This window comes from Sinocyclocheilus rhinocerous, unplaced genomic scaffold (genome assembly GCF_001515625.1).
Source record: "Sinocyclocheilus rhinocerous isolate Xijiao unplaced genomic scaffold, SAMN03320098_v1.1 scaffold299, whole genome shotgun sequence".
NCBI classification, from domain to species: Eukaryota; Metazoa; Chordata; class Actinopteri; order Cypriniformes; family Cyprinidae; genus Sinocyclocheilus; species Sinocyclocheilus rhinocerous.
The window spans coordinates 3,136,949-3,160,671 of record NW_015652998.1 but is presented as its reverse complement, the minus strand read 5'-3'; the positions used below and the strand labels follow the sequence as shown (position 1 = coordinate 3,160,671).

The following is a 23,723-nucleotide window of genomic DNA, read 5'->3' as shown; positions in this document are numbered from 1 at the left end:
TTGCCAGTCACGACTAACCGATTCATGATTTATTAGAGATTTAATTATCGAATGGCGAATTTGGAAATAATCGCTTTAGTACATTCGGCAGGTAATTATACAATAATAATATTAAAATAGCGGGCCAAATCGGCTGCCAGGCCACCGGGAATTGTCCCGGTTCTCCCGATGGCCTGTCCGCGCCTGATTTCCACAGACACGTAGAACGTGCAGGATTCATATATTGTCTTTTTGCGGCTTAATATTCACAGACACTAGTCCATATCGCGTTTTGATTCAAGTGTACTGACCTACTTTTGATTTATTCGTCCAAAATGTGGCATATTCCGCCCGCGTTAGACTATAGGACTTCTGTTTTTATGACTGGATTCTACAAACCAGTCTTGTGTTTTCCGCATCGCGGAAATTATAGGGCCGTGTGTCTCAGAGTAGTCAGTGCAATTTGGGAAAGAAATCAATTAAATCTGTATGTGGATGTGTGTAAATATTCAAATGTATTCCCCATTGTAATCGTTAACATTTTCATAAGTAACTGTAATTTAATTACACATTTTTTCTTAGTAACTCTAACTGATTACAGTTACATTTATTTTGTAATTAAATTACGTAAAGCCGTTACATGTAACTAGTTACTCCTCAACGCATATCTGTATCACCTAAAATTTCCATTTTGTGCATCCCTATTTCTATTTCGGTGGCCCCGGCTGCTTTTAAATGTCATTTGTTGTTCCAAAATGTATCTTCATAACTGTACTGTACATTGAAATATGTTCTGAGATTGTGTCACATCATGCAGCCATACTGAGTTCAGTGTGGACTGACAACTTGCTGATATTGGTCATTGAAACAGCATATCTAGTAAATTCTGATGCATTTATATTTTGTAAATTTTGTATATTTTGTATTTTTGCATGGCAATTATATGTGGCGGGAAAAATATACTGTCAAAGAGGAATGAAAGAAATGACAGTGTTGCAATAACAATAATTTGACTAAATTTGAAAAATCTGTGACTTAATTAGACAACAATGTTGGAGGAGCGTGAAGTGCACATGGTTGACAGAATGTGGGAGTCACACATTTGTAGATGGATAGGTTGATAAAATCAGAGGATCAGAGGAAACATCATTTGATGTGAGTCCTCAGGGAAGACTGTGACACAGGTGCAGAGAAACCGGAAGATAGTTTAACTTTGAGGTGGACCTGATGTTGAAGAGGTTACAATGATTGACAGGAGCCAAATATGCTGATTTGGTGCTCAAGAAACATTTCTTGTTATTATCAATTTTGAAAACAGCCGTGCAGCTTAATATTTTCGTAAACAATTTTTTTTTTCAGGATTGTTTGATGAATAGAAAGGTGAAAAGAGCAGCATTTGTTTGAAATAGAAATATTTTGTGACATTATAAATGTCTTCACTGTCATTTTTAATACAATGATTGACAGGAGCCAATGTGGAGGCAGCGACAGACAAATTCACTTATTTCAGCCTTTACGGGACCTCTGCAAACACAGGCCATATATTACAGGAACAGATGGAGACAACAAAGAACTGACAATGCTTAGTAACCATCACGCACTGTGTTTGCATTTTATTTGCTTTGAGATCAATGGTAGCGTATTACCGCAGATAGCATCCAGTTCACTGGGAAGCTGTGTGACTGAATTTACTCCTAATGGGAAAAAAATTCTCAAAACAGGAGGAAACAAATCGATTCATTTATGTCCAGTGGGCTTATTTGCTAAGTCATTTTGTGGGCCCATTTCCATCACCCTAATGGTTACTTTGGGAACAGTAATTAAGCAAGTAGTGCTAACATTGAGCCACCTGTCCCCTTTTTCTTACCCTGTCTGACTGGCCGCTCTGCCTCTTTCTGACACATTTTGTGTTTTGACTTTATCTGAATGTTACACAAAAGTTTGGGGTTGACAAGATGTTTTTGAAAGAATATCTTATGCTCACCAAGGCTGCATATATTTGATAATAAATACAGTAAAACCAGTAGTATTTTGAGATATATTTACAGTTTTAAATAACTGTTCAATATATTTCAAAATGTAATTTATTTCTGTGATGCCAAAGCTGAATTTTCAGCAGTCATTACTCCAGTCTTTAGTGTCCTTCAGAAATCATTCTAATATGCTGATTTGGTGCTCAAGAAACATTTCTTGTTATTATCAATTTTGAAAACAGCCGTGCAGCTTAATATTTTCGTAAACAATTTTTTTTTTCAGGATTGTTTGATGAATAGAAAGGTGAAAAGAGCAGCATTTGTTTGAAATAGAAATATTTTGTGACATTATAAATGTCTTCACTGTCATTTTTAATCAGTTTAATGCACCCTTGCTGAATAAAAGTATTAATTTCTTTTTTTTTTTTTTTTTTTTTAAAGCTTCTGAAAGGTAGTGTACACTGGTCTTGGATTACAGCATATCATAACCTGAATTTCAAAAACAAAACAATAACACAGATAAGAGTGTATGTTATGGGGATGGACTACGACACGCTGCTAGGATAACGTTTGGTGTGTGGTGGTATGTGGCCAACTTTTGGCTTGGTGCAGCAACCATAAGAGTGGAAAGGATTTGAGATGTGCCATATTGCCATTCCAAGCCAGGATAAAAGAGAAACCACGGGCTGTCCATGGAAAGCTAGCATGGTCCGTTAGAGACATGTTTTTCTCCTTAGCTTTGGATGGGAAGTGAGTCATTGCTGCTAATACTGAATGAAAACGCTGCTATGTAATTTCAGCACTTTTGGGACGGGAAGGTCGGGTGCTTCCACAGTCCCAGCAAGAGATGTGTGCGGCGGGGAAGGTTTGGCAGGCGTGAGGTAAGGCAGCCTGGTGCAGTGTGGCCCCTGGTTTGGGAAGGAGAAAGAGAGCGAGCAAGGCGAGCGAAAGAGAGAAAGAGGCTGGCTGTGGTCCGCTGGCGCCACAGACCCCTGAGCTGGGGAGAATGCGGGGGCTGCGCTCCTGCCTTTGAAGCTTTACCTCCCACTAATTCTGGCCTTCCAATTTCCACACACTGCGTAGATCCCCTCCACCACCCCCTATCCTCTCCTCTCTCCCTCCCTGTCCCTTTGTTTCCCTTATAAGGACTGGCCCGGCCATTTCCTCAGCTTTTATCAGTGGGGTTGTGTGTGTGGGTGTTTGTGGATGTCTCTGTTGTGGACGGGGGCAGCCAATAAAAAACAAGAGTTGAGTTTTTGGCGTTTGGATTCTGTCATGAGGTAAAATTCTGTGTCCAGTCATTCAGCGGCATTCTGTCATGTGTCATATGATGACACATGACGAGCATAATGGGTCTCTTTGGATTATGTTACGAAACAGGCGCCTTTTCAAGTTTGCTAATGTGATTTTTAAAGTACACTTCTGTAAGATTTTAAACATTCTAACAGACAAAGTGTTAATAAATTACACCGTGCCATCTTAAACTTCCGTTACTACATTTGAATTATAAAAAAACTCTAGGATATAATTAGGCGCTCGTGGAGGTAACAGGGTTGACAGTTTTACTGTATTTATTTATTTTTTTTGCACTCACAATCATGAAACTACATATGTGCTTCTTAGAAATATAACTTAATTTTGAGAATTCTAATGATGTTCATTTAGCAGTTATCAGCAGAAAACATGGAAACATGGTTGACATTTCAAGATTGGTGCCCACTATCACTAGTATAATGATAAAACAGAGGAGACGTTAACTGTCCTTGCAAAGTTCACTTTTTGAAAATATGATGCCATTAATAAAGGTTTTTGGATTTATGAAGTCATTAGTTTAGGCACAAAAAATGATGGTAACAGGGTGGACACATAACTTAACTGATGTTATAAATTTTTTCTGATACACACGCTATCTTCATAAAGAGAAGTTAATTGGTTCCTTCAGTCAAGCTTACTGTACAATGTGTTGTACTGTCTGTTTTACCTTGAGTGAAGCGACTCTGTCTCATCTTTTACAGAAACAGTAAGTTGTGCTTTTCTAAAAAGTAAACCAATTTGCTGTGGAAAATTACTAATTGCAAAATAATGTTTTCATGGTTTAGTTTTTTTGCCATTTTTTATTATTCAAGGTGCTTTTTATCACAGTGTCTGGCTGTGCTACTGTTCACGTCAGACTCATTTTTGCTTTACTCCTTCTACATAGGGTTTGGAGATAAATGTACATATTGATTTCTCAGGCACAGTCAGGCATCGGTACAACACTCAGTAAAATGTAGGATCCATGCAAAAGAAAGGCCCAAATCGCTGCTTTTTTGTTGTCAAGGTCTCTTTTAAGCATCAGAACACTTTCAACATCTTTCCATCTCTCTCTCCCTTTCTGTCTTTGTGTCTTAGTTTACAGGTTGCTGGCAGAAAGATGTGGATGAGGGCTGAAGTCTAGAGCCGAGGGCATCGGGGTCTGCCTGCCATTGGCCGGCCGTTTTGCCCGTTAAAGGGAGGCTCCACCCTCACCTGGGTACTGAGCGGATTGTGAGCGCTGCCTGGCTCCTCCCTCGCCAGCCATCCCGTCCCCTCCCCAACCCCGACCCCCTTCCCACGCTCACACCCCGGGGCTGGACCATGTCTGGCGGACAGCCGGAGGGCAGCCGGACACCCAAGTCCCAGGACCAGGACACGGACCAGGACACGGACCAGGACAAGCGCAGTTGTGGGGAGGACAGCCCTGTTATCGAACGCCGCAACCGGAGCGGCATCATCAGCGAGCCCCTCAGCAAGAGCCTGAAGAGGTCTCGCACCCTCTCGCAGTACACCGCCGCGTGCCCCCAGACTGCCAATGGACTGAAACACAACGGCCAGGCCAAGAGCCACGCGGCCAAGCCCCAGCCCGCCCAGCAGCAGCCGCAGCAGCCTTCTGCCTCGGCCTTGGTGCCGAGCAAGCTGGACCGAACCCTGGAGCAGGTGTTGGAGGGACAGAACGGCCTGTTGCATTTTGCCCAGGCAGCTGCGCTGCTTAAGCGGGCGGGCATGGAGCACATGTTGCTGCCGGGGGGAATGGGAGTGGGCATGGGCGAGGTGGGCACGATCGACCTGGAAGGAGCGTCGGTGGCCGACACAGTGGGGGGTCACACAGATTTCCCATACGGTGTGGGTGGCGGCTTCCCCTTCAACCCAGGGTTGTTCATCATGACACCGGCCGGAGTCTTCCTCGCCGACAGCGCGCTGCACATGGCCGGATTGACGGAGTACCCAGTGCAAAGCGAGCTGGCCTCCGCCATTAGCTCCGGGAAGAAGAAAAGGAAACGCTGTGGGATGTGCGCACCTTGCCGGCGCAGGATTAACTGCGAGCAGTGCAGCAGTTGCCGGAATCGCAAGACAGGCCACCAGATCTGCAAGTTCCGCAAGTGCGAGGAGCTCAAGAAGAAACCGTCTGCTGCACTGGAGGTAAACTATACTGAGACTCTGTGACCTTTCTTAATTTGTTCAGTTGCATTTGTTCACTAATTGTACAGAGGGAATGTTTTGTGGCCAGAAAGCATAATAACTTTTGTTGCTTCTAATACGGGTGAACTTTGTACACGATGGTGGTGTCTGCTGAGGGTTAGGCTAGTAGATGAGGCTTTGGGGTGACAGGTGGCACTGACAGTAGCAGGGGAGGGAAATATGGCCAGACATGCACCATGGGGTTTGTTTTAATCTGCCCCCACTGCAGCATCACGTCACTCTTCCCACATCCTGCCTCCCTGACACTACTAGGACACTCCTCAGAGACATGACGCCCTCCGGTACAGCTGCTTTTATAGGTCCCTGCATTCATTAGTTTGGTTTTACAGAGCGATGCGGTTTGAGACATGCTGTTTTTTGTTCAGTATTTAGTTGGTTTCATCAACCTGGTGGTATGTTTAATGGATTAGTTCACTTCCAGAATAAAAATTTCCTGATAATTTACTCACCCCCGTGTCATCCAAGATGTTCATGTCTTTCTGTCTTCAGTCGCAAAGAAATTAATATTTTTCAGGAAAACATATCAGGATTTTTCTCTATATAATGGACTTAAATGGTGGCCAATGGCTGAAGGTCCAAATTGCACTTTCAATGGAGCTTCAAAGGGCTCTACACGATCCCAGGCGAGGAATTGGGGTCTTATCTAGCCTTTTCTAAAAAAAAAAAGAAAAAAAAAAGATTTATATACTTTTTAACCACAAATACATGTTTTGCACTAGCTCCGCAATACACGTCCACAAATTCACACAGTACATAATCACGTTGGCAGTTAGCTCTTTGTCTGTGTACTCCGGTTTAAAAAGATAGGGTAGGGCGAAAAACTCCATCTCATGTTTATCTCCATGTTAATCGTCCGACATCGCTGTTTTACCATTTTTTGGTAAAGGGCATTTGACTTTCTTTGCACGTTCCCTTTATAAAAACTGGGTCGGTACTTCCACCTACATCACATGTGACCTTTCCAACGTGACTGCGTAATGAGTGAAGTCGAGCTAGTGCAAGACGAGCATTTGTGGTTATAAAGTATATCAATTTCTTTGCAACTGAAGAAAGAAAGACATGAACATCTTGGATGACATAGGGGTAAGTAAATTATCAGGAAATTTTTGTTCTGGAAGTGAACTAATCCTTTAAAGATGTTGCAGTGGGCATGATATGGACGTATATGTGTATGTGTTTTTATGTGCAACGTAATCCATATGGCCACAGGGCTGTCATCTGGAGCACCAGGTGTCAGTGACGAATGGCCCACCCCTCCTTTCTCTCATCAGTGGGGGCTGATGGTCCTACAAACTTCTTGCTGAGGTCAACCCGAGTGATTTGGATTGTACAAAGGCCCAAATTTGAATAATGTTCGAAAAATGTGAACAATTTACAATAAGGTTTAGTTTTTCAACATTATTTAATGCATTTGGTAATGAACTAATAATGAACAACAATTGTACAGCATTTAATAATCTAGCTTAATGTTAATTCATGAATATATTATTGTTCAGTTTTATTGTTTGCATATATTAAAAATGTATTAGTATATGTAGAAATTTACATGAACCTAGATTAATAAATGCTGTAAAAGTATTATTGATTGCTAGTTCATATTAGCTATTGCATTACTTAATATTAACTTACTGAACCTCATTGTAAAGGTTTTCTTGTTTGCATTCATACTCTTTAATCAAAACTCTAGTGGATAATGTAAACCAATCACCAAATACACTACCGTTCAAAAGTTTTGGATAAATATTTTTGAAAGAAGCTTTTTATGCACAAATGTAAGGCTGCAGTTATTTAATCAAAAATACAATAAAAATCATAATATTGCAAACATATTACTAGTTTAATATAACTGTTTACTATTTTAAAATGTGTTAAACTAGAATTTATACCTGTAACGGCAAAGCTGAATTTTTTGCATCATTACTCCAGTCTTCAGTGTCACATGATCCTTCAGAAATCATTCTAATTTGCTGATTTGCTGCTCAAGAAACATTTATTATTATCCATGTTTAAATTGTGCTACTTAATATTTTTGTGAAAACCTTTGTGTGGAATTTTGCATATATTAAAAATGTATTAGTATATGTAGAAATTTACATGAACCTAGATTAATAAATGCTGTAAAAGTATTATTGATTGCTAGTTCATATTAGCTATTGCATTACTTAATATTAACTTACTGAACCTCATTGTAAAGGTTTTCTTGTTTGCATTCATACTCTTTAATCAAAACTCTAGTGGATAATGTAAACCAATCACCAAATACACTACCGTTCAAAAGTTTTGGATAAATATTTTTGAAAGAAGCTTTTTATGCACAAATGTAAGGCTGCAGTTATTTAATCAAAAATACAATAAAAATCATAATATTGCAAACATATTACTAGTTTAATATAACTGTTTACTATTTTAAAATGTGTTAAACTAGAATTTATACCTGTAACGGCAAAGCTGAATTTTTTGCATCATTACTCCAGTCTTCAGTGTCACATGATCCTTCAGAAATCATTCTAATTTGCTGATTTTCTGCTCAAGAAACATTTATTATTATCCATGTTTAAATTGTGCTGCTTAATATTTTTGTGAAAACCTTTGTGTGGAATAAATATATATATATTTTTTATGAATAGAAAATTCAAAAGAATAACATTTATTTGAAATAGAAATCTTTTGTGACATTAAAAAATGAATAAACATCTTTACTGTCTTAGAAAGTATATTCAAATAGAAAACGGTTCTTTTAAACTGTAATAATATTTCACAGTATTGCTGTTTTTACTGCATTTTGATCAAATAAATACAGTCTTGGTGAGCAGAAGAGAGGAAAAGTTTGACCGGTAGTGTAATTAATAAAAACTGATTTCTGATTTAGATAAACATTCCGAAAAGGTCATATACTGTACATTCTGAAATATATCAGTAGTTTCAGTTTAATTGGTAGAGTTTGACATGAATTGATCTGGGGTGACTTGTCTAAAAAGAACTTAGACAGTAAATGCTTGTTCTGTCTGGTTGGAAGAAAGAAATACAGTTTACAGAAAGAAATACTGTCTCCACTATATATATATATATATAATTTATTTATTTTCTTCTCTTCAAGTTCCTCGTGTTTATGTGCTTAATATGCATTAGGCTCTTTTTAGTTAAAAAAGGGACAAATTATTAAATTAGTTTGAAGGTACTTATGCTTCCTTTTAATTGACATCTGCTATATGCACAGGGATTTTAGATTTGTCCATTTGATGTCTTCCACACAAATAAAACCTTTAAATCAATTGTTTTTTGTTGTTTTGTTTGCTGATTACAGACACAATCTGTAAGAATAATAATGGCAGGGTGAAGCTGTGTCACTAACGTTTCAGTCATTAAAAATGGTCGGATAATTCCAAGCCACGTCTGCTCCCCCAGCTGTCCAGTCAGTGTGGAGTCAAACAAGGTCACGTCTGATGGCGTCTCAGGGAGCCCCTGTGATTAAAATGTGTCTAAAACATAAAGTGCTGCCGGTTTATGGTTTCTTAAATGGATGTTAATTCGAGCGCCTATCATGATGGGAATAGTTTTGCACTATGTGTCTGAGATGTGCTGTACCTGCTGTTTTATTGCTACTAGACAGAGTTGAAACAGCGCTGTGGAAACCAAATAGAGCACAACATATCAATTTATAATTCTGGTTCGGGTCTGATTCTTGGCCTGCATGAAGCTAGTTGGTTACCACCAAAATACTCTAGCTTATTAAATAATTTAAGAAACCTGGTGGGGACACCAGTACACCAGCACTGCATGATGATCACCAACATACAAGTATGTTGTGTTTTGTATGCTGATGAACTGGTGTCCCCACCAGACTTATTGACTAGCTTAACCAGCAGATTTACCTGACCAGTCAGTGTCATGCAGACCGACTTTCACAAGTACAGTTTTGCCATTTTAACGGTTTAGAATTTTATGATCATATTCTTGTTGATGAGATGCTATCTATCAGCATGAAGGTCTTAACTAACTTAACCAGCAAGACTAACTTGGAGAGCTGGCTTCATGCAGGTTGACCAGTTTGACCAGTAAAGTTTTCCTGTTTAGACCTCTTTTATCATCTCATCAATATTAATTACAAAATGGAATCAGTCCATTACCATGGGAGTCTTAACTAGCTTAACCAGCAAGACTAACTTGGTCAACCAGCTTCATGCAGACCAACCAGTTTCAACAGTAAAGATTTGTCATTTAGACCACTTAGCATCTCATCATCATTAATTAGAACATGAAATTGTATCCATCAGCATGGAATTCTTAACCAACATAACCAGCAAGACTAACTTGGTCAACCAGCATCATGTAGGCTGAACAGTTTCACTAGTAATGTTTTGCAGTTTAGACTGCTTAACATCTCATCAACAGTAATTAGAACATGGAATCCTATCCATAAGCACAGGATTCTTATAGCTTAACCAACAATTTTGGTCTACCAGCTTCATGCAGACTGATTCGTTTGATCAGTAGACCTCTTATCATCTCATCAACATTAATTACAAAATGGAATCAATCTATTACCATGGGATTCTTAACTAACTTAACCAACAAGACTAACTTGGTCAACCAGCTTCATGCATACTGATTAGTTTGACTAGTAAAGTTTTGCCATTTTGACTACTTATCTCATCATCACTCCTAATTACAATATGGAATCTTATCTCTAAGCATGGGATTCTTAACTAACTTAACCAGAATGACTAACCTAGCCAACTAGCCTTATGTAGGCCGACCAGTTTTACCAGTAACATTTTGCTGTTTAGATTGCTCAGCATCTTATCACCATTAATTAGAACATGAAATCATATCTATCAGCATGGGATTCTTAACTAAATTAACAAGCATGATTAATCTGTCCAACTAGCTTCATGAAGGCTGACCAGTTTCACCATTAAAGTTTTGCTGTTTAGACTGCTTATCATCTCATCACGATTAATAAAAACATGGAGTCTTATCTGTCAGCAGCCTTAACTAGCTTAATCAGCAAGACTAACTTGGTCAGCAAGCTCCTAGCAGGCTGACTAGTATCACCAGTAAAGTTTTGTGATTTAGACTGCTTAGTATCTCATCGCCATTAACTAGAACATGGAGTCCAATTTATAAGAAAATAATTTTTAACTAGATTAACCAGCAAGACTAACTTTGTCTGCCAGCTTCTTGCAGTCTGACCTATGGTGCTCATTTTTGCAGGGTTAACTAACTGTAGCCTGCACTCGCACTGAACTTATATTCAAGTTTGTGTTTGACAGTATTGGTGTGTGTATATGGTAAAGTAACAGTGTGTGTGTGTGAGTGTGTTTTAAGAGAGAGGGTACAGGCAGGGAGTAATCTTGCAGTAGGCTACTGGGTGTTTTGCAGCTTTCACGGTGCATTGCTGGCATCTCAGAGAGAGCCATAAAAACAGAGGGGAGAGTGAGGGGGGAGGTAGCGTGCAGACGTCAAGGCCTTTGCCACCTCACACCTCACTGACTGGAGATGTGGGGAATTATTTTAGGAAGCCTGCGTCTGAATGGATATAAAAGAAGCACAGGAGAATTAGGAGCGTGAGGCTCGCCGGACTGACGCTCACGTTCACCCCAAGATCTTAGAGCTCTGCTTGCATGTGGCTGCATGACTGCTCGTTCGTTTATTTTAGCTGTGTTAATGTGCGTGCATGACTTTGCTTATTAGCATTTGTTAGCATAAGTATCTGTGAGGATAGAGTGAGTAATTGATGATTTACATTTCATTCATACATAATATATTTTGTACCTTAAAAATGTATTATATATGTATGCTCTGTCAGTGTGTTTATATATAAATTTATATATAAACTTTTTCTTCCACATATGAATGTTAGCTTCTAGCACTAAATTAGTTTTTTTTTTTCACCTGTGTTTTTGTCATGTTTAAAAAAAAAAAAAAAAAACTTAAGGCAGACTAAGCTGGTTTACTGGTCTTATCTGGTCAAGCTGGTCTGTTTTGCTAGATTCAGAAGGGTTTTGCTTCTTTTGAGGCTGGAAGATCAGCTGACCAACCAGCTAAATCAGCTCAATTCTAGCTAGACCAGCTTAAACTAGCAACGACTTTTAATGATTAGTTTTTTTATGAAGAATTGATTGATTAATTTATTCATTCTAAAGTTACAAAAGGTTTTCATATGTTTAAAAGTGTAACCTAATGTAGTCAAGGTGATTCAATCAAAATTGCCTAAAATTTTTGACGAGAATAAATAAACTTTTTAAATTTAATTGACGCCAGCACAATTTTTACCTGACAATTTTTCAGTGTAAATATAAAAATATAAATTTTGAGTATGTATCTACTTAACCATGTTTTGTGGACATAAAAAAGTATAAAAGTCTTTTTTTTTAATTGTTAAAATGCAGAATGTGTTCTGCTAGGTTTAGGATATGGTATTTATAATGATAGTTATATATTAAACCAATAGAAGTCTATGCAATGTCCCCATTTCAATCGCTAAGTAAACATGTGTGTGTGTGTCTCATGACAGTCGCATTAGAGAGTGAAGGGTTGATTTGAGATGATGGTGGTATCAGAGCTCTGAAAGGGGGAGACAGTCTCTTCTTGGTATGCGTACACAGAGAGAAGCTGTCACCCTGCACCTCTATCTGACACCCTGACACACACACATTCACATTCACACACACTCACACACACACACACACACACACACACACACACACACACACTCACTCACTCACTCACAAAGAGAAGGTACACATGACCACAGGGCTGCATACAGCACACACATAAAGACATAGAAAGCCACAGACAGATCAGCAAGGACACTTCCTGAAAAAAATGGATATGACAGTATGAGAAAGTATATGACATTATTGATCACAATGTAGTTGTTTTTGCTGTAAATTCAACAAAAAATGTTTTGTACACTACTGGCCAAAAGTTTGGAAGTCTCATGCGCACCACGGCTGCATTTATTTGATCAAAACTACAGTAAAAACTGTAATATTGTAAAGTATTATTACAATTTGAATAACTGTTTCCTATGTTAATATATTATTCATTGTAATTTATTTTTGTGATGGCAAAGCTGCATTTTTAGCATTATTATTCCAGGCTTCAGTGTCACATGATCATTCAGAAATCATTATAAAATGTTGATTTGGTGCTCAATTATTATAAATTATTATGCTCAGTTATTAATAATTATTATAATCAATCTTAAAATGAGTTTTTGGCTGCTTAATATTTTTGTGGAAACTTTCTTTTCATATTATAAGACATTATAAATGTCTTTACTGTCACTAGCAATTTAATGTGTCCTTGCTGAATAAAAGTATACTTTTCTTTCTTTTTTTTTTTATTTTTATTTTACCCAAAATTGTACCAAGAATTGTTTTTGAACAGCATATTAGCATATTAGGATGATTTCTGAAGGATCATGTGACTCATCCAAGACTGGAATAATGGCTGTTGAAAATTCAGCTTTGACATCACAGGAATAAATAAAATTTGAAAATATATTAAACTAGAAAACAGTTTTTTAAAATTGTAATAATATCTCACAATATTACTGTTTTTATTGTATTTTTGATCAAATCAATGCAGTCTTGGTTAGCATAAGAGATTTCTTTAAAAAGATATAAAAATAGCAATTATTCTAAACATTTACTGTGTACAGTTGTGTATATTAAATAACCAGTGTCAGTGCTGTTTTTTTTTTACATTTTATTTAAGTCACTAAACTTTGATGTTTAGTGACTTAAAATACTTTGATGCAAAAAAGATGATTTATTTTAACCTTTAATCCACAATTTTTAGCTCAGGCTATCGAACGGAAACAGCCAAACTGTGCTCCAGTGTATCACTGACCTGTGGAAACTGAACCCTCAGCAGATTGGAGCGGTAACTTATTCATAGGAAAATCAATAAACACAGATTAAGATGGTGGATCTTTTGGTTGACACCTTGCAGGAATGATGACCTTGGAAACGCATGCTACTGCTTGTCAGGGTCCAGTGTTTGTACAGATTTAAGGTTAAAGGTTGTGGGTCAGGTGTCATAGTAGTCGCCTATGGGCTAGGCTTCTGAAAGAGGATTGGGCGTCACGGTCTCTTCTAGTGGGTTGTGACAAGCCAAAGGTCACAACCAGTGAATTCCCAGGCGCTCGTGTGCAAGACACACCCACAGTGTGGCATTTGATTTTCACATGCAGTCAGCAGAACGCATGTTGCATTGTTTTGAAATGAGTATCTACTCAAAGTTTCATTTAGGTCTCTAAATTAGGCAAATGCATGAAATGCAACACAAAACAGAATATTAAGCTGGTCTCAACAGTAAGGATTTTTGAGCAGTTATCAGATTTTTACATGTGTATTTTAATACCATATCTATTGATAAATAGATATTTCTAACAACATTCGCGTCAGAAAAAAAAATGGTTTATGTATTAAATGTAACTCCACAGTGAATATAACTGATTAAAAAGACTTTGCTGGAAAATTATGGCATTTGATTTCAAAATATGCTGTTTATAATTTATAATTTATAATTTAAAATGATTATCACAAGTCACAAGACAATTGTTTAAAAGTGAGGTCAGTATTTACTTATTTTTTAAATAAATTAATACTGTTATTCGAATAAATGCCATTCTTTTGAACTTTCTATTCATCAAAGAATCCTCAAAAAATGCATCACACATCAAATCACATATATATGCATCTATAATACTTTATATATATATATATATATATATACATATATAATACTAAGGGCCAGATTTATGCAGTAATGAGAATATTTGAAGAAAATATGCTTAATTTTCATTCAATTAAAGTCATGCAATCTTACAAATAAAAAATTATAATATAAAATATAATAATATATAAAATATAAAAATATACATTTTATATAAAATATATATAAAAAAAGTTTTATAAATTATTTCCAAACCCTCTGTTTTGTAGGAAACTCTTCTAAAGCTGTTTGATGTTAGCATGTTGCTAAGCTAACAATATGATGCTTTAATAAGCATAAAATAAATTTCACACATAAGTACTGGGCAAAATAGTACTTTTGCAATGATTTTTACCAATATATTTGGGCATTGAATGAATGAGCTTATCTCAATGCATTCTGGGATTGTCTTCTCCATAAAGGAAAATTGCAATGCTGCATTCAATATTGATGTCTGACACACTATATTGTTTATCAGCCACAAGAGTTTATTGTTTTGACTGTCCTCTGACAGAAAATAAGAATCATACACTCCCCAAAGTAAAAAAAAAAAAGACAATGAAAATGTTGTTCATCCAAGAAATACTTGAAATACTCATGCAACCTTGATTTACAACATGATATTAGGAAGTGTTAAATTAAAGTGTTAAGAGTTAACATCTGCCCAGCTGTTGTCATGGGAGCACTCTAGTTTAGTCTGTTAAGTCTGGCCCATATATTTCTTTATGTGTTTAAAATGTGTCCGTCTTAGTTTGTCTCATTCAGAAACGCTTGAATGATATTGAGTGTGAGTGTGTGGGCTGGTGCACGTGTGATCATGTGAGCGGGGATGTGTTTGCCGCCCATGGCTTGGGCCAGTGCTGGCAAACGTTTAAGATTCTGTGCCGCAGTAGTGTTGCATTATTGGGGGGAAGGCGCTATGTTTTCAGTCCCCTTCAACCTCAACGTTGCCTCACAAGGCTTCTTGCTTTTCCTGAACTGGCCCAGACTCAGCGCCCACCTGAGTCCCACCGCTGACGCCAAACCGACAGACGTGCAGCACTGAAAGAATACAGAGAGAGAGAGAGATATAAAGAGGCCGTAGTGAGAGCAGTGTGGTGGGCGCTGGACGTGACTGCGTGGTGACTAAATAATGAATGTGGCGTATCGGGTTTCACATGGAGCCAGGGCCATGGCCCATGGCTGGAGAGGAGGAGGGGGCAGGAAAGACAGAATAGGGAAGGAAAGGGGAAGAAGGAGGAATTAGATGAATCACACGGCCGCAGAAGAGAGAGAAAGGATGCAAAACAACCAACGTCTGTGGATTTCTGTATTTTTGCCTGGAAACAGTTTCTAAATGGTGTCTGCTTATAGAAGAATGAAATTTAGAATTTAATCACATAAATTTGTTTATTTGAAGGTTCATTGCTTGTCAAATGCTTGTCTTCTGACATATTTTCTATCGAAACAGGAAGTTTAAGCGGAAAATATCTAAGACCTCATCCCCTTTTTTTAAATTAGCCAGCAAGGTTTAGCCACGTCACATCTGTCCCTGCATCCAAATATATGCATACTTCCATACATAGTGGGCAAAAAACACTGTGAAATTAGCAGTATGTCGGATTTCATAGTATTCATAAAACAGTAATCGAAAAGTACTCAGTGACCTACAACTTGCGTCCGAATATGCATACCTACATACTATATATTTGGCAAAAAAGAGTATATGAAATTAGTAGTATGTCAAACTTTGTAGTATCTATAAAACAGTATGCAAAAAGTACTCAATGACCTACAACTTGTGTCTGAATATGCATTCTTCCGTACTATATAGTTGGCCAAAAACAGTATGTGAAATTAGTAGTATGTCAGACTTTGTAGTATTCATAAAACAGTAAGAAAAAGTACTTGATGACCTAAAGCTTGCATCTGAATATGCATTATTCCATACTATATAGCTGGTGAAAAACAGTATATGAAATTAGTAGTATGTCAAACTTTGTAGTATTTATAAAACAGTATGCAAAAAGTACTCAATGACCTACAACTTGTGTCTGAATATGCATTCTTCCGTACTATATAGTTGGCCAAAAACAGTATGTGAAATTAGTAGTATGTCTGACTTTGTACAGTAGTATTCATAAAACAGTAAGCAAAAAGTACTCAATGACCTAAAGCTTGCATCTGAATATGCATTCTTCCATACTATATAGCTGGTGAAAAACAGTATGTGAAATTAGTATGTTGGACTTCGTAGTATTCATAAGACAGTAAGTGAAAAAGTACTCGATGACCTACAACTTGCATCCGAATATGCATACTTCCATACTATATAGTAGGCAAAAAAAGAGTATGTGAAATTAGTAGTATTTTGGATTTCATAGTATTCATAAAACTGCAAGCGAAAAGTACTGAGTGGCCTTAAACTTGCATCCGAATATGCATACATCCATGCTATATAGCAGGCGAAAAACAGTATGTGAAATAGTAATTATGTCGGACTTAATAGTATTCATAAAACAGTAAGATAAAAGTACCCAGTGACCTACAACTTGCGTCCGAATATGCATACCTACATACTATATAATAGGCAAAAAAGCATGTGAAATTAGCAATATGTTGGACTTCATAGTGTTGGACTTCATAGTACTCATAAAACAGTAATTGAAAAGTACTCAGTGACCTACAAGTTGTGAAAAACAGTATGTGAAATTAGTAGTATGACAGATTTTGTAATAGTCATAGAACAGTAAGCCAAAAGTACTTGATGGACTACAACTTGCATCTGAATATGCATACTTCCTTACAATATAGTACTGTATGTGACATGAGTAGTATGCTGACTTTGTAGTATTCATAAAATAGTAGACAAAAAATACTTTTTCTGATGAGATTGTGAAGTGCGCATCCAATCAACACTACTGTCTCATGAGGTCATGGGAGAAGATTTTTGAAAGGCAGTGAAGCAACAATGACAAAGCCAACACGGCAGATACAGTACGTATGGATTTCAGTCATACTACAGATTTTTGTACAATATTGACCAATTTTTTTTTAATGAGTGCGAAGTTTGTTCCTTATCAAATTAAGTACCTGTTCAGGTAGTAAGCACTTTCGGACACACCTTGTGAGACACAGTTTGATAAATGCTAGTCGGCTGCAGGTAGTACTAGAAGGCGGGGCATTCTTGTTCTAGAGAGCATTTGATTGGACAAAAATCTGTGTAGTGCAGGATGAGTCATCAGTATTGTAGTTGTGAAAAAAGTTTTGAATGCGTTTGAATGAATGTCAAGATTTAAGTGTACACTAGCATGTAATTAGCTTCAAAGCTAACAGACATGACTAAAATCCTCAAAATGCTAATTTGGATCTACTAAATCTAGGTCTGTATGTGTTTTTCATCCAAACCGCACTCTACTAAATGCACCCCATTTCTGTCCCCTCCCCCAATTTCTCTTTTTCTTTCTCTAAGAAGGTGATGCTGCCGACGGGCGCGGCGTTCCGATGGTTCCAGTAGAACTGTGACCTCTGACCTCCACCCAAAGCTCTGCCATCAAGTGCAATGCCAACTCTCGCTTGGATCATCTCGGGCACCAACACTGGCTGATAAACACAAACTACGTGAAAAAAAAAAAGAGAAACTCAAGACAACTATGAAAAAAAACTTCATTACAAGATACAGAACAATAAAACAACAATACAAAAAGAATCAAACGAGTAATGGATGCACCTACTTATTCCTTGAACCAAAAATTAAACATAAATAAAAATATCTATGGCAACTTTCATTCCCTTTTATATGTTTCCATTTTGGTACCTTTTTGTCCCTTTTCCAGCAGATTTTTTCTGTGGCTTAGACATGGAACTGTTCATTGACAAACAGAAATGGCGGACTCAGTGTGGACAATCAACAAAATTTCTGTGTTTGGTGTTAATGTTGTTCACGTGTGGAAAGATACAGTACTTGTGTAGAGAATGTAAATTTTACGGCTATATTTTAAAATTAGTGGCTAATGGCAAGCACTATTGTAATTTAGGACCATTGTTCTTACTTAAAAACTGTATTTTATGATTGTTCCTTTTTTTAGTTTGATTTAAATTTATCGTTTTAAAAACTGATCAATGTTTGTCTTTCAAGGGAAAGTAAATATTCCAAAATCTACAAACCCAGTTTTCTGAATGAACAAATATACATCATAAAAAAAACGTACTCTGATGACGACTTAATTGGAAGATAAAATTCTCATTGTTTCTGTAGGGTTGTTACTACTGGAAGCTCCAAATTTAAGATAAATATTATATTTCAGTTTGCTTTACTGTACTGGCAGCCTTTTGTTATATTATGTCAGATTACATCATATCACGTCACGTAATATCACGTCGAATGATGTTCCACATGATGTTACGTTTTATTACGGCTCGTCACATTATTGTTCTCAGTGTACAGGTCTGAATTTTTACGGAGCCCTCCACAGCACTTGCTCGGCTCTGTCGAATGCACTGAAAAAGATTGAACTTTTTTGGTTTGGTTTGTTTTCATGACATTGCCGGTAGCTACAGCTTTTAAAAAAGCAGCAATGTTTGTATTGGATTAGAACTATGGGCTGGTTTTGTGAATAAAAACAAATGCATGTATTTGTGTCGAAAATTTACAGCTCTGACGTCTGTCTATTTGCATGTTTTTTAACAAACAGCAACAAACGTACAAAAAAAAAATAACAATATGGAAATGTTCACAGAATCCTCTAGGTTCCATTCAAACAGTAAAATAAAAAGCAATGGGACACAATATGTCATTCTGAGATGCGATAAACATGTTTTATCTAGAGTCTTTGATTTCTTCATTTTCTTCTACTTGATGTCTGACACACTTATAACAATGACAGTGCAGAACAGTGTGCTGCTGGCTTTGTCTGTGGCCCACACTGATCTTAATATCTTTGCATTCCTGCGTACGGTACAGTCTGACATTTAAATGAAAAAAACACAATTAAGAGACAATGAATTATTGATACTCTGCCAACGTCTCTGACCGGCAGTCTGTGAAAGCTAATCATCGGTAAGGTAAATGGGAAGGTAAGGCATGTTTTGGCAGCGCAAACACCTTTTGAGATTTTTGTGCTGAAGATCACCACAAAAGAGAAAATAGGCGGCTGCATCATTCACATGGATTGTGTGTGTGGATTTTTGTGGGTATAAATTTTCAATGATGGAAACTTGCTACTTACAGTTACTATCTATGTCCATAGACCCAGTGTTGGGGGTAACGCATTACAAGTAACGCGAGTTACGTAATCAGATTACTTTTTTTCAAGTAACTTGTAAAGTAACGCATTACTTTTTTAATTTACAAGAAAATATCTGAGTTACTTTTTCAAAAAAAGTTACGCCAGTTACTTTGATTTCCCATTTATTCACTGACATGTCTCCTGTCCCCATATTGGGAGAAATCGGAAGTGCAGAGGAGTTGTGTGCGCTGTGTGAACATGATGTTACTGTAGTTCTAGACTAAATGTGCATGTGCATTAATTCATCCCACTCACAAAAAACAGATTTAGTATTGATCAAAATGAATTAAAACAGTGAAATGCAAACTCAGAATATGTCATTTAATGTCATTTAAAATTTACATGGTTTTCGTTTTTCTGTTGAACACAAAAGAAATGTTGGTAACTAAACAGTTTCGGTTCCCATTGACTTCCATTATATTTTTGTCCACACAATGGAAGTCAATGGGAACCGAAACAGAAAAACGAAAACCATGTACATTTTAAATGACATTAAGTGTAAAGAGTAAATGATGACAGAATTTTCATTTTTGGGTGGACTATCCTTTTAATTTAAAATATAAATATCAATAAAATAAACAATAATTTAAATTACTTGCATTTTTAATGCATTTTTATGCAGGTGGATGAGAGATCACACTGGTGCCCAATATCGCTCAAGACCAGGACCACCGCTAACTAGAGGGAAGTATAATACTTAATGTAGCAAACTTTTTAACGACTGGTAAGGGAAGTGAACTAACCTCCGACAGATACTGCAGCAGCCGAGTTAATTGCAGCTTTTTAGAGGGTCTGAGATGAAAGACGGCAGACCAAAGCCCCTCCTAAATAGGGTCAAGCGATGCCTATGGGACACACTGAGTAATGAGACTTTGAAAAGTAATGATTAACTCTGAATAAATGCAGAAACTGCAATCGCCGTTACACCCCTGCATACAAGAAACACTGTTGGCCTACCGCAAATATGAACTAATAAAACAAAATTTTTATGACTAAGTAAGACATGTGGAAGTAAAAGTATGCGGATTATGTGAACACAAGAGCAAAGCATCGTGCTGCAGGAGAGAGGTGGAGGTACCAGCTGCAGGCCTGGAGAGCTGGATAGAGTCCTCAGTGCCGTAATGAGCCCAGGTCTGTGGTGCAGTCATCAGAGCAGGATCTGTAATGAGCCACAGTCTCGGGTGGAGGTTTGGGGTTTGTGTAAAAGTGTGTATGCCTGCGTGTGTTTATGTGAGATAGACTGAAAGAAGTAGGGCTCGAAAGAGAGAGAGAGAATGTTCCCAGCCCCCCCCTGGTGACAGCGATGGGCCAGTGCCATGGCCGCGGAGAAAGCTGAGGCTCTGCATTATTAATGTGAGCCGCGGCGTCCTCGCCTCTTCCCAGCCGCACAGCTCACTGCCCATCCTGCCATCAGAGAGGGGGAGAGAAAAAGAGAAAGAGTGAGAGAAAGGTATGTATTGGGGGGTGGGGTGGGGGGATAAAGAGAGCAAGAGAGGGATGGTAGTGTGGCTGTGCCTGTTAGTGAATGCAGTGTGTTTGTATGTGTGTGTGTTGGGCTGAAGAAACAATGGTTTTTTTCTTTTGGTCAGTGTGTATATATATATATATATATATATATATATATATATATACCCAAGAGAGGACATAGTTTTCAGCCAATATATCTACAGATACAAAAAAAACGGCATGTATAGCCTATCTACATGTGCTGAATAGACATATTTTTCTGTCTAAAATATCAGACTTTAAGTAATAAAGTGTTATACAGTTGTCCGCACTGCATCCAAAAATACTGACACATTAAAAGTAAATAATTTATGTTAGCATGAACCTTCTTATAGATGAAAAGGAAATACTAAATGTGGCAGAAAAAGTGACCTTGTATGAGTATTTATTAATTGCAATCATTTTTTTTTTTTTTACAGTTTTGTTTAAAGTTATATTTTCTAAATGCATTTTGGTGATCTTATTGTAAATCCATCCATGCATATGTTACATTTTGTATTTACTTTATCAGCGGCTTTGGTTCTGAAAGTATTTCTACCATTAATTTTTCCTACAGGGATGCTAAAGTGTATGCTAAAGCGTTATAAGCTATGAACCAAGCCAACAACGAGGTGAATCACAGCATTGCAAACCTTCATTTAAAGCTAAAAACTATTTGAAAATTGAACAAAAAGACAGAGACCCAACAGCTTTAGTGATGGAAAGATCTACAATCCCATGAAGCATCTTGAACCTGCAACACTGTTCTTACAAGGTTAGGCCCAAGTTCAGGCCCTAATATATCTGGAGAAAGCTATCTGTTAGCATCCGTTAGCATTCGTTAGCAGATACTTTGGAAGTAACTTACAGCACATTCAAGGTATACATGCATTCAGGACCATGGAGTTTTTAGCAACATGTTTCATGAGTACTTAGTTACACAAACCTGTTTTTGAGCCTGAGCCATGCTGAATGATGAGCCTTTACTATAACTCATTTAACCACAGCTCAAGTTACAATTTTAAGATCCATCCAAAAAAAATGGTCATTGGTAAAATATTTAATATATAATGAATATTATGCGGCTTGCAAATATAAACAAAAAGTCAGAAACCATTGCTACTTTTGAATAGCTGTCAATGAATAAACTTTGAAACTATGAAATAAATCTTTTTGCTTGTATAATGGTGTATCCTCTTCAAAAAGCCAGTCTTACTGGTCTTAGCTGGTTTAAGCTGGTTTTACACTCTGGCTAAGCAGGTTGAGCTGGTTTAGCTGGTTGTCAACCTGGTCTCCCAGACCAAACCATTTAAACAGTGCACAAAACCCCTCTAAAACCACCCAACAGGTCAATCTGACCAGACTAAAAGACCAGTAAACCAGCTCATGCTAGTTTAATGTTTTTTTTTCAGCAGGAGACTAGTTATGATAGACTAGTTTTGGCATCTACCTACAGGGGCTAAGAGCTGAAGCTAGTATGCCAACTTTAACCAAGTTAACTTGGTGGCCATCTTGGTTTCTGGTCAAGAACATCCTCTGTTTACATAAATGGTAAAAGACTACTATATACAGTCTCATAAATGTTGCCTCTTTTGCTCAAATCAGGCAAAAATAAATAAATAAAATAAAATAATAAAAAATAAATAAATACATTCAGGTCAGTCCAGCTAACATGAACATGCAACACATACAGGTGCATCTCAATAAATTAGAATGTCAGATGCTGATTTCATTTTCCAGCAGGATTTGGCACCTGCTCACACTGCCAAAAGCACCAAAAGTTGGTTAAATGACCATGGTGTTGGTGTGCTTGACTGGCCAGCAAACTCACCAGACCTGAACCCCGTAGAGAATCTATGGGGTATTGTCAAGAGGAAAATGAGGAACAAGAGACCAAAAAATGCAGATGAGCTGAAGGCCACTGTCAAAGAAACCTGGGCTTCCATACCACCTCAGTAGTGCCACAAACTGATCACCTCCATGCCACGCTGAATTGAGGCAGTAATTAAAGCAAAATGAGCCCCTACCAAGTATTGAGTACATGTACAGTAAATTAACATACTTTCCAGAAGGCCAACAATTCATTAAAAATGTTTTTTTTTATTGGTCTTATGGAGTATTCTAATTTGTTGAGATAGTGAGTTGGTGGGTTTTTGTTAAATGTGAGCCAAAATCATCACAATTAAAAGAACCAAAGACTTAAACTACTTCAGTCTGTGTGCATTGAATTTATTTAATACACGAGTTTCACAATTTGAGTTGAATTACTGAAATAAATGAACTTTTCCACGACATTCTAATTTATTGAGATGCACCTGTATGTTCTAGAGCAAAAATACAGACAATGCTTTTACAAATTTAGTCATTGGCTATTTTAATTGATTATTTTGAGGCAAGATTTTAAGGCAATATTTCCTGTCCTACAGCTGCCACATTTGCAAATCTTCCCACACAGTGACGTAGACATGTGGGAGTGTGTTTAAACGAGGTGTTTTAGGAGGGCATGGACAAGTCTTAACTTTTATAAAGAATATCTCTTTGGATTTGAGACTTTAGTCTTTGCAACTTTATAGATCTTCTTTATGCACCAAGAGCTTGTAACACTCCAAAGAGAAAGGAAAAATTGAAATTGCATCATATGACCCCTTTAAATTTCATCCATTCATTTGGTTTATACAAGCTATTTGGGCTGCAATCAGTTGTAGAGTAGGTTAGCGTTAGATGTTGCAGGTGTGTTAGGAGTGTGAAGCTGAAGGAGTCTCTGGTTGCACATGAAGCTGTAAATGCTTCGACA

The 23,723-nt window shown here is 37.4% G+C and overlaps 1 protein-coding gene across 4 annotated transcripts in view; it reads left to right on the top strand.

The window, feature by feature from the left end:
• Nucleotides 1-18,847, top strand: part of LOC107715411 (CXXC-type zinc finger protein 5-like) — a 32,399-nt gene extending 13,552 nt beyond the window's left edge. For 3 of the 4 annotated variants that reach the window (XM_016521543.1, XM_016521546.1, XM_016521544.1), the window contains exons 2-3: nucleotides 4,344-5,390; nucleotides 17,629-18,847. In XM_016521543.1, the coding sequence (XP_016377029.1) occupies nucleotides 4,569-5,390; nucleotides 17,629-17,673 (867 nt within the window). In that variant the 5' untranslated portion in view covers nucleotides 4,344-4,568 and the 3' untranslated portion in view covers nucleotides 17,674-18,847. The remainder of the gene's footprint in view (nucleotides 1-4,343; nucleotides 5,391-17,628) is intronic. The other variant, XM_016521547.1, reaches the window with a different exon arrangement.
• Nucleotides 18,848-23,723: the final 4,876 nt, after the last annotated feature.